We start from the raw sequence: 12,965 nt of genomic DNA, 5'->3' as shown, positions 1-12,965 counted from the left end.
ACCGAATGGACTCACATTTTGTATTAGTTAGATAACTAAATTTCAAATATTATTCAATTATGAATCCGAAAATAAACGATTTTCGATTTAAAAATTCAAAAAATAGTCGATTTTTGCTGTTTTTTGAGAGAAAAGGTGACTTAACTCTTTTTTTATTAAAAAAAAACTTTTGAGTAAACACCAAAAATTACTTGATTTTTTTTAAGATAATGAAAAGTCAAATGTATCAATCGATTAAAATTTAAAAGTTTCGGTTTGATGGAATTGAGTTAAATAATAAATTCGGTTCTGAAAAAATAAGATTTAAGTCGGAATATAATGATTTTTATGATCTTAAAAAAAATCAAAAAATTCACTGGTGTATACTAACTTCTGAGGCTGTGTGTATAATAATTTTATGTTTTTCTGTATGGTATCTTTACGGAGAACATTTTGGTATAAAAAACATGTCCTATTTTTGCTCCTACGCCTTTCGGAATTTGACCTTTTTTTCTCAAAATTTCAACTTTGGGCCACATGTTATAAAATTCCAAAGCTGGGATCAGAAAACGGAAAGCAGTTTTGGAAACCTTGATGTGTTTCCTATTCATCGCCAAAGTATTTTACCAGCCCCGAGCTTAATTGTAAAAAATGTCATTTTAGGGATTTTCGCTTCAATTTTTAGGAATTGCGGCATTCCCTTTGATATTTTGACACGTTTTTTTTACAATTTGTTATTTAGAATGACAAATTTAAAAAAATGTTGAAAATATCATTGAGTTTTATTAATAAATAAAGATTTTATTACATATTTCATATTTATTGAGTTTCTAAAACTAAAATTTTTGTAAAAATTTTAATAGGATGCAAATACTACCTTCACCTTCCTGAGAAGGGTATATATAAGTTTGTCATTCTGTTTGTAATTTCAACAATATAATTTTCCGACCCTATAAAGTATCCTTATAGATAGCGGAGTCGATTAAGCCATGTCCGTCTGTCTGTTGAAATCAATTTTCTGAAGACCCCAAATATCTTCGGGATCCAAATCTTCAATAATTCTGTCAGACATGCTTTCGAGAAGTTTCCTATTTAAAATCAGCAAAATCGGTCCACAAATGGCTGAGATATGAGGAAAAAACCAGGACAACCTCGATGTTTGACCTATTTTTGACCTATATCTGGATTACTAAGTCATTAATGGATATCTAATGATATATATTTCAAAGGCCTTTTATATATGACAATAGTAAGTCGGACCTACAATGGGTCAAAATCGGAAAAAATATTTTTTAACCCGATTTTTTTTTTTGCACCAAAAAATTTTTTTTGTTAAATTTAAAAAAAAAAAAATTTAATTTTTAAAAAAAAAATATATAACAATTCGAAAAAAAAATTCCAAAAAATTAAAAAAACAACTTTGAAAAAAAAAATGTTGTTTACCTAAAAATATTTAAAATTTGTATTTTGAAGTATAATTTGGTGAAGGGTATATAAGATTCGGCACAGACGAATATAGCTCTCTTACTTGTTTTTGTTTAGATAAGTTAATTTTTACAAACAAAAATGCAAGTCAATATCTCAATTAGATTCAAAAATATGCCACTTTAAATCTCCATCCTCCAAAAATATTGCACTTTTCAATACTAAAAATGTTCTTCATATTTTTTTATTCATCAATTCTGTCCCGATCCGATTTAGAAATGCCAGATTTATTTATAAAAAAATTTCATTCTGCCCCACTGTGCACAGTATAACAACAAGATACAACGATATAAAACATGTTTAAGCAATTAGTGTATTTTTACTTATTTGAAAAGGTTTTGTACTCAAAACTCAATTTTAATAAAAAAAATGGACTTAGCATGTTTGCACACTAAGCCAGAGATATACAACTTTATAGAATTGCAAATGAATATTGTAAATTACCATTCATGCTAAAGTTTATACAAATTTACATAACAAGCACTCTCAGTTTTAAACACATTATCGAATGATTTTCACGCAAATTTTCTATATAAACATTTCCTGTGACATGCAGGAAATGACAGTTAAAGTATTGAGGAAAAAAGTACCCTAATCTTTTATTCTTATAAAAGTTATAAAGAAAAAAAGAGTTTTCAAGCTTTTTCTAAAAATGTAATTTTTTTTTTTTTTTATTACAAACAAAAGAATTTGAACAAGAACAATTTTGTACATCTCATATAATTAAGGCCACCGAGTATATATTTTTTTTTATATAAAAAATAAAAAAACCTTGCATGTCTAAAAACAATTTCAACTTTAAATTCTAAACACTTGCAACTTCTCTATCAACTGATATCTCACAAATGATAGACAATTAAATTACCAACAATTACATACTAAACAGTAGACAACTATTGTAACTAATAACACTTGTACTACAAATCACAAGAGTAAAAAAAAGGAAAAACATGTTTGAAAATTTTATTTAAAAAAAAAAACGTTATATTATTACATTTCATTTCAATTATACTCATTTACCAAGAAACGCTTTAAACTCGTACAATTATTTAAAATCCACAAGCAATTAGTTTTATCTAATTCTAAAGTATTTTGCCAAAAAATTTCAGCTTTTCTGAGACACAACATTTGATTAGTTACGGTATTAACAAGAATATATGACTTTGCTGTTAGGGGTTTTAAATGATAGTTATTGAAATTATCATTTAAATTGTGATTGTAATTAATAAAAATTTCCAAATTGCTGGATTTAGATGCCAAAATTAATTTATTTTCAAATAAAAACGATAACCATACAGTATGGTCTGTTGCTGATAAAGTTAAGTTAAATAAGTTTTCTTCAAAGCTGGCTAAAAGCCAAGGAGCAAAGTTTTGAGAGCTTAAACACAGCCTTTCGCTAAACACTAATAATAAAATATCGGCCGGTAAGGATTGTTTAAGATTTATTAGTTTTAATTTAAGTTGATGATCATAAAAACAATGTTTTTGTAAAATATAACGCAAGCTTAAAGCTAGTTTATATGTAAGATTTAAAGTTAAAGCTTTTTGAGCTTTAAGCTCTTTATAAAATTCCATAAAATATAAAATTTTTGTGATATTTAGATTTTTAAGTAAATTCAAGCGTTTTAATAATTTAGAGTGCAAAATTAAACCATAAGTTTTAGTTAAACTTAGATTAACAGTTCTAAAAACAATATCCAATGATAAATGGCTTAAATCCTCAGTTAACTTTTCATATTCCAAGAGGTTTTTATCTAGAATAAAATATTTTAATTCTAAAGCACAATTTTGTATAATAACAAATTCTAGCTCTTTAAAGAATTTGTTAATATTTTTAAATTTGAGTAAATTTATATCAGGCTTTAAAGCTTGCCATAGCTGTATAGCTTGAGTTTTATGCAGAGCCTCATGCCATTTATAGTTGAGGTCGTTTATGATATTGAAAAACATTAATTTTATTAAGGGGTTTTCTAGTGTTAATAACTTTATGCTGATGTTCTGTAAAGTTTCTATTTCCGTTATATTTTTTAAAATTAGTGCGGCTTGCTGAAATTGTTTAGTTAGCAATTTATCCATTAAATTATCCACATGACTTGAGCTGCTTGAGTGTGTGTCGGCTGCCGTTTTAGTAATTTGTAGAATCAATAAAATTATAAAGAATTTTAACATGATTTTTTATGGAAACATTAAGAAATTAATAAAAAAAAGAAAATATACTTTTGTAAGCAAAGTTTAAATAACGACTGATAGGCATTTGCTTGTGGCAATGGGCAAATGTTAATTTATTTTAAATATTGTTATCAAATTTAAAAAAAAAAAAATATTTATATTTAATGCTTTATATAAAACGTGCCTTTTTCTTTTATTTTCATTAACAGTTCAATTACCCGATTATAAGCTGGTCACTGCTGTACCCGTGGTGGTCTTAGATGATGAACAGAAATCCATAATTTCCACAACCTCAAACACCTCTACAAGTACCACAAACTCTATAGCAAGTACGGCTACAAATAGTGCTAGAAATGGTAAGTTTTTTTTAAATTCTCTTTAACTAAGTTTTTTTTAACGATTTCGGCCATAGAGAAATATACATAGATCGGAAACTAGAAAAAAACTCAATCAAAAAATTACTTAAAATAATCACGCAAACGTGTGTTGTTTTTGTTTTCACATAGTTTTTTTTAGGTTTTCGACAACTGAGTTAGGTCTTTGACAGGAGAGTTTCCGATCTATGTATATTTATCTATGATTTCGGATTTTTCACAAAATATAGTAGAATTGTTTTAGTCATAATAAAATACAAAATTAGATTAATTTTTTGGCAACCATATAAAACCAAGTGACTAGGGTTCCTACTCCGGGAATTTCTAAAAGAATATAAATTTTTGTCGGGAATTTCTTTATAAGTTTTCTTCTTAGTGTTACTGTTATATTTCAGCACACATTCGTTGTGATTTGTTGCCAGTCGTATCATTTATTATTTGCATAGATAAATTTGAGACTAGCCAAAGAAAATAAGTTGATATGGAAGAATTATGATTGAAATAACCGAATTTTTGTCACCCCAACTATAATTTTTCAACAACAACAACAAATAAAATCCTTCAGTTTAGAGATTCTAAATTAAGTTTGTCAATCTGTTTGAAATTTCCATATTGTTCATTTGCGATACACATTCTAAATCCTTATACATAGATAGAGAAGTCGATATTGTCTGTCTGTTGAAATCAGCATTCCGAAGCCCGCAAATGACTTACCAACATGATTGATACATTTAAATATTGGCTATAGTCCGGGTTCGGTTGCTATTTAAAATCGGGAAAATCATGCCACAATTAACTGAGAAATAAGCAAAAAACCACGACTACCTCGATTTTGTTAACATATTTTTCACCTATGTATATCTTGATTACTAAATTAATTAACATAAACAATATGGATATCAAATGAAAGGCAATTCAAAGACCTTTCCAATGATATATATAAAGTCATAGAAATTCGGACTGACAATGGGTAAAAATCGGAAAAATAAATTTTTAACCCGAATTTTAGTTCAACAAAAATTGGTTTTTCAATCATTATCTTTAATTATACTTTGTTGAAGAGTATATAAGATTGGGAACCGCCGAATATAGCATTCTTAGTTGTTTTGTAGATTTAACTTAATTGGACCTCTTAAATTATCCTATAAAATCACAGCTACCAGTGTGACAAGTGCAGTAAAATTCCATTATTATAAACATTTTTTAAGAAACACTGGACCAACATTAGACAACTAAAAATATTCTATATTTCATTTTTAACTCAAGAAAATGTATGAAAACTGCCTATGCATTGCATTGACGATTTGAGTTTAACAGTCTGTAGTGGCTGCTTGCAACATTCTTTATGTTTATAAACATTTCCAGTGCTCGAATGTTCTACTTATCAACAATGTTGACAACACAATGTTATTAACATTGTTTAACTGTTAAAGCTGCTAACATTAACATAGGTGCTAAAAGCTTTAGAAATAGAACAACCAAATTTTGTCCGTTAGATAGATAATTCATGAAACTACTAGAAGATGGCACTGTGTATATAAATAGTAACGGCGGGTTGTGGTTAGTCAATTTATCATAGACGCTATTAGAATTAACATCAACTGCATTACCAGTGTATTATTGTACACTATAAAGTGTGTAATATAAGTGTGTGTATTAAAAGAAAGTGAATATTTTAATTGTTGTGTAAATATGTATAAATAAAGAGTTAATTAAAAGAATACGGTTTATTAAAAGGAAATAAATCAGTTTTTTTAGAGGTAAAAACGTAACAGTATTATAAAATTCCCGGGAATGTACAGATTTTTTTTAAGGAAATAAACCACCTTTTTTAAAAGGTAAAAGCGTAATAATATTATTTTATACCCGAGAATGAACAGATTTTAGTTGTTATTTCCCGGGAATGGAAAAAGTCCAAGAAATAAAGGAGCCTACAAACTTTTGAAAGAATATCAACAGATTTAAAGCAGCATTTCACTACTATTGAGGACAAACTGAGGATTTTTTTTCGCTTATATTTGGCAAAATCATTACAAATTTAGAGCTGGAAATAAGTAATGGCCGCTGATGAGAAAGTTAATTAGAATATGAAAAATTTTAGTAAAAATCAGTATGAAATTCAAAGTTTTATTGTTAACTCTTACATAAATCCCTTAAAACGTTAGCAAATTGCTGACTTTACTAAAGGGATCTGTAAATTCCAACACATTATTAAATGTTAAAGAAGTTATAGAAATCCCACAACCAATACCGGAAAATATCTAACCTATTTAACCGCATCTCAAATACACACTAAATCTGTGGCAATTATAACAAATAACAATAGATTCATTCATTCATTCATTCATTCATGAAATAAATAACAAGGAAGTTTGCAAAGTCATTTTGAAATCAATATAGTACTTAAATGAAGCGATTTTGTATCAAATTACCCACCTTTGCTTTACACTATTTCTAGTTAATACTTTTCAAATGACACATTTTTTTTCAAACAATAAAAAACAAGAAAAGAAAACTTAAAAATAAATAAAGTTAGCAGACAATAGTAAGGCAAATACCGTAATGACATGACATGAAGGCTAATAACAGTTTTAAAATAAAGAAATTAAAGAAAAAGAATAACATAAACATAACATAAATAACATAAAAAACCACAACTGGGAATGAGTTCATTGTTCTAACTAATAATTAAAAAATACATATTTATCAACTGTCAAATTTGATAGTTCATTTTTATAATGAAACAATTAAATTTTTAATCTCTGCCAAATTGGTTAACAAAATTTTTTAAAAGCCTTTAAGCTGACCAAAATTATTTGATAATAAAGCCAAAAACCATATTATACACCTATCATTAAATGTCAAATAGTTTTGAATGTATTGTTGTTATATTATGACAGTTAAGTATTTTGTTTGAAATAAGAATAAAACGAGTTTGGAATTAAAAAAATGTGTATTTGGTTTGTAATAACCAAACAAATTAAATAATATTTAGTAAAATTAAAAAAAAAATGAGTACCCTATAAAAGGTAATTACGACAATTTAATTACAAAATTTAAAAAAAAAAAATTTTCATTTTCATTTCAACATTTTTTTAGAACAAATTTTTTTTTAATTTTTTAGTGAACAAATTTTATGGCAAAATTTATTTTTGAAATTTTTTAAAATTTTTTTTTTAATTTTTAAAATTTTTTTTTATATTTTTTTTTTTTTTGAAAAAGAATTCTGATTAAAACATATTTTTCCCGATCTTGGTCCACTATATGTCCTACTTACTATGGCGTTATATACGGCTTTGAAATATCTATCATTAGATATTTATATTGTCTATATTAATAACATAGTAATCCAGATATAGATAAAACAAGTAAGAGATCTATATTCGGCTGTGCCGAATCTTATATACCCTTCACCAAATTATACTTTAAAATAAATTTTTTTAAATATCTTTAGGTAAACAAAATTTAATTTTTTTTTTAATTGTTTTTCAAAATTTTTTTTTTCGAAATTGTTTTTTATTTTTTTTTAAAAAAAAGTTTTTTCCAAATTTTTTTAAAAAAAAATTTAAAATTTTTTTAGTTTTTAATTTTTTTTTTAAAAAAAATTTATTTTTTTTTTAAATTTATGACAAAAAAATTTTTTGATGAAAAAAAATTCGGGTTAAAAAATATTTTTCCAGATTTTGACCCATTGTAGGTCCAACTTACTATAGCCTTATCTACATCGTTGCAATGGACTTTGAAATATCTATCATTAGATATCCATATTGTCTATATTAATGACTTAGTAATCCATATATAGATCAAAAATAGGTCAAAAATCGAGGTTGTCCCGGTTTTTTGCTCATATTTCCGTTATTTATGGACTGATTTTGCTGATTTAAATAGCAAACTTCTCGAAAGCATGTCTGACAGAATTATTGAAGATTTGGATCCCGAAGATATCTGGGGTCATCAGAAAAATTGATTTCAACAGACAGACGGACATGGCTTAATCGACTCCGCTATCTATAAGGATCCAGAATATATATACTATATAGGGTCGGAAATGAAAAATGTAGAAATTACAAACGGAATGACAAACTTATATATACCCTTCTCACGAAGGTGAAGGGTATAAAAATAGGTCAAAAATCGTGGTAGTCGTAGTTTTTTGCTTATATCTCAGCCATTGGCAGGCCGATTTTCTCGATTTTAAATAGAAATCTAAGTTGAACTGTAGCGGATATATTGATGTATAAACCAAAATAATCTCAATATAGCTCCCTTTCAAAGTCGTTCTCTCTGATCCTACAAACTGTTCTCTCATTCTCTCAACTTTAAGCTCAAAACAGAATATGAAAACAAAAACGAAATGAAATTATGAATTATGTGAACCATATTTTATGATTGTTATAAAAACCAGAGATAAGACTTTAAATCTTGATTGTTTTATTAATGTCTGTCTGTCCGTCCCTCCGTTCGTCTGTCTGTCCGTCTGTCTGTAACATGAACTGCACGGCATAATATCGACCATTAAATTATGCGTACGTGAGGATTTTTCTTGAATAATTGTAATTGTTTTTTCGAATCGAATACGATAAATATGGTAAGAAAACATGGAAATAAAGAAAATTGATTATTTGGAGTGGAAACACAAAAAAAATAACAATTCTTAGGAATTCCATAATTGACTTGTTCATATATTTGAAGAAGGCTTTAACAAAAAAAATAAATAAAAAAAAATATGTTGAAATATTACACACGAAAAAATGCTGGTTATGCAATAAAAATTAAATTTAAAAAAAGGAAAAAAAATTAAAATGAAAGTTAACTGTGGGAATTTATTTAAACTTTATCTTGAAATTCTTAGCATTTCTATAAATATTATTTTGAAAGCTTAATTCTTAGTGCTGGTTTCCACACGTCAAGTTTACTTAAGCAAGTCTTGAGTTTATAGAGATATTTTTCTTCCTATCTCATCTATAAACTCAAGACTTGATGAAGTAAACTTGCTGTGTGTGAACCAGCACTCACTGTAGTGAAATTCTACTGCTACACCCACTGCAGCGATCAGTATGAATCTCATACTGATCACAGCAGTGGTTTCTTATTTAATGTTTTCCATGGGGAGATTATTGTGTGAATCGGTTTACACATTTTGGAAATTCAACTATAAAGCAACTAATTCGAATGATTTTCATTTTGGAAAACGAATTACAAAATAATCAGATATGATCTTTAAAGATCATATTTGATTTCAAATAATAAACCAGTAAATCGCTATCAGTTTTAGATGAATATTTTAACAAATGATTAAAATGTTACAAAAATATGACCAAATTAAAAATGTTTAGATATTAAAAAAGCAAATATTTCAGCTGAAAATGGAATATTTAATTTGTGTAATTCGTCTTTAACTAATTGATAAACCATACCAATTAAATTAGAAACTTTATATTGATTTTATCTTTTTTTGAATTCCTTATAAAATATGACAGTTTTCTTGGCATTTCCTTTAAACCAAAAATACATACCCAGTTGTAGGCCACAAACGCAACACACAAGCTATCAACACATTTACAAAAATATTTTAAGCATTTCAAATGTTATGGACGTTTTTAAATTTTATTTGACACTTGAGGCATTTAACATAACATTAACAATATATTAGCAAATATTATTACCATCATAATGATATAGGAAATGTAATGTAATATGATAGAATGAAAGAATTCTTTCTTAAATATTACTTCTTTGTTAAAAAAAAAATATGCAACAAATACCAAACACATGCCAACAGATGGAGATAGACCGCCAGACAGCAAGACAGACAGACATACGGATAGACGGACGGATTTATAAAAAGAAAAACACCTCCACATATTTGAAAATATTTTATGGTCATACTTCTAAGTACATAAGGCACATCCACAACAAAGAAAACAAGGAAATCTAAAGCCACAAAAAAGAAGTGGTAAAACTCCAAACCATCAAATATAGTTTAACATAATAAATATGTGTAGTTAACGAGTTATAGACCTACTAACTTGGCCTTTTTGGTGTTTTTTTTTTGTTCCACTCTCTTGACTTGCTGTTCAGCTACAACGACAACAATCATTTTTTAAGGTGATATTTTATGAGTTTAGTATGTTTAACTGTCCGTCCATCCGTCCGTCTGTCCGCCTTTCTGTTTGTATGTAGTTTATGGGGAAAATTCCTTTTTTATTATTTAATGGCATTTTAAAAGCGTAAAATTATAGTTAATACTAAATTTGTGACAACAATATAAATGAATTTATATGAATTTGAATTTATTTATATAAAAATATTAAGATTACAGATAGAAAACGATTAAATTGTAATAAATTTAAATATTTATAGGGATAACGGCATCTTTAAGTTAAACATTTTTTATAAAATTTACTAGGGGTATCATAAAAGAAATTACTAAGTTGGTATATTACTTCTTAGCTAGCGGTTTTACTATAAATTAGGATAGTATAATGATATTGCGACAGTTTTTGTTAATCTTGGAAATATGTTGGTTTGTCTTGGTATTTTAAATTTTATATGGGAAATCTCAGTCAAACATTACATCGTGTGGATTTTTTAAAAGCTCCTACTTTTTTCTAACTCTTCTAGATGTATAGAAACTATTAAACTATTCATTTGACTGATGCCTGTCTGGTAGGGACCAATTCTAGTTCTAATACTTTACCATGACATTAGATGGGGTAAATTCTCACAATTTATATACAGACAGGTTTCAGGTCAAATTTTAGGGAAGGAACCTATAAAACTATTAATTTGACTGGATCCTGGCTGTTAGGGACCGGTTCTAGTTCTAACTATTGGGTGTATGACTTAAAAATGCGGGATTTATTCCATTTTATTCGAAATATTGGCCATTTGTTAGCTATGACCTTTTGCCATCATTCTGGCAACATATGGATTCCGAGCCAAAAGAACTGCTCATCTTTTGAGGCCAAGATCGAATACAGCCAATATCCGATAATCTGTTCCAAAGTGAAGCGTATCTCAGAGAGAGCGTTCTGCATCGTCACAACAAATAGTGGTCGGTCTAGACCAGTGGTACGCAAAAAGAGGCATTTAATTTGTGTGCACTTTTGGGTAAAAAATAAAATATCCACAACAACATCAAGAAACTGAATGAATTGTGTGTATTTTTACGCTCTATTACGCTCTTTTGTTCACATTCGGGTTGTTTGACGAAAATCATCGTAACCTCAACAATATGAACGCTAGAGTGACAGCCGATTTTTTTTTTTTAGATTTCAAAGAGTGCCGGGTGGAATATTGTGACACTAGACCTAAATGATAAGTGCTGAAAATTTGAGCCAAATCGGGCAACGATTTCTGGACGCGCATCGAGGTCAAAGTTCAGATATATGCAAAATTATACTATTTATATGGAATAAATAGGTGAAACTCGTTAAATTTCTGCATTGTTTTCTAGAAATGTATAGATTTATTTATATTAATGAATATTATATTAAAAATTTTTTTTTGGAAGTTAACACTGCATCTCCTTTGGGTCAAAATGACCCAAAAACAGTATTATCGTCAAAATTCGAAAAAAATGCAAATTTTTCAGATATTTTAAAAATTTTGCAACTAAATAAATACTTTTGCAATTGAATGCAAAAGAATTGAAATGTGTACGTAATTATCATTGTAATGAGATATAAATGACAAAATTTGGTTAAAAAATGTTAAATTTATTACAAATTCGCCAGACCATTAACGTGTTTCAGGCCACTTGAAGAAAAAATTTATGAAAAAAAATTAACATATTTCGAGAAAAATTAAAATAAAAGCTAATTTTTATTTAAAATATATCCGTATTTACTTGTGTATGAGTTTTTGTTTTCGTAGAATACCGTTAACCTATTCGCAGGTATGGCCAAAAAAAAATATTTTTTTTAACGGCTGTTTCAAATCTCCATTTTCAAATTTTTCTAAATTTTGTTAAACAAATTTCAGAATTTTTTGATCATCATATTGGGTTTTATTGAGATCAAAATAGGGAATAAAAATATGAAAAAATTATGTCAATACCTCTTACAGTTTTTCCGTACCTGCGATTTAAATTTTGCGATTTTCAAGAAAAACTATTTTTTTCTCCATATTTAGGCGAATGAGCCCAATTTCCTTAATGTTATAAATTTGAAGTAAAACCTATTCACAATATAATAGTCCTTTTAATTTTAAATATGGTCTGAAAGTTTTACTAAAATCGGAAAACGATAACCTTAAATCTTGAAGGTCAAAGGTCAAATTTTTCAATATTTGGAATTTCTAAAGAAAAGATAGCGAAATGTTATATATTTTTGGGCCGATTTTAATTAAACTTGAGGAGAGTATAGCATAAAGTCCAGAATTTAAAATAACAGCACAAAAATGGAAATTAACTCTTAGCAGCACTTGGGGTCCAAATTACCCTCAACATTTAAAATCACGAAAAACACAGCCATTTTGACCCCAAGTGCTCTTAAAGGATTAAATCCATTTTTGCACTGTTGTTGTAAATGCTATACCCCAGTGTATATTTTGCTCAAGTTTCATTAGAATCGACCCAAAAATATATAACATTTCGCTATCTTTTCTTTAGAAATTCCAAATATTGAAAAATTTGACCTTTGACCCTCACGATTTAAGGTTATCGTTTTCCGATTTTAGTAAAACTTTCAGACCATATTTAAAATTACAAGGACTACAATATTATGAATAGGTTTTACTTAAAATTTATAACATTAAGGAAATTGGGCTCATTCGCCTAAATATGGACAAAAAAATTAGTTTTTCTTGAAAATCGCAAAATTTAAATCGCAGGTACGAAAAAACTGTAAGAGGTATTGACATAATTTTTTCATATTTTTATTCCCTATTTTGATCTCAATAAATCCCAATGTGATGATCAAAAAATTCTGAAATTTGTTTAACAAAATTTTGAAA

General features: G+C 27.5%; 1 protein-coding gene across 1 annotated transcript in view; it reads left to right on the top strand.

The window, feature by feature from the left end:
• The window catches only part of a (arc), a 138,122-nt gene that overhangs the window by 112,742 nt on the left and 12,415 nt on the right, over positions 1–12,965 (top strand). The window contains exon 4 of the mRNA XM_065514150.1: positions 3,843–3,989. Coding sequence (XP_065370222.1) covers positions 3,843–3,989 — 147 coding nt within the window. The remainder of the gene's footprint in view (positions 1–3,842; positions 3,990–12,965) is intronic.

The sequence above is a fragment of the Calliphora vicina genome, chromosome 5, assembly GCF_958450345.1.
Source record: "Calliphora vicina chromosome 5, idCalVici1.1, whole genome shotgun sequence".
NCBI classification, from domain to species: domain Eukaryota; kingdom Metazoa; phylum Arthropoda; class Insecta; order Diptera; family Calliphoridae; genus Calliphora; species Calliphora vicina.
Note: the sequence above shows the minus strand (reverse complement) of the source record. Positions and strands in the feature narration are given on the sequence as shown.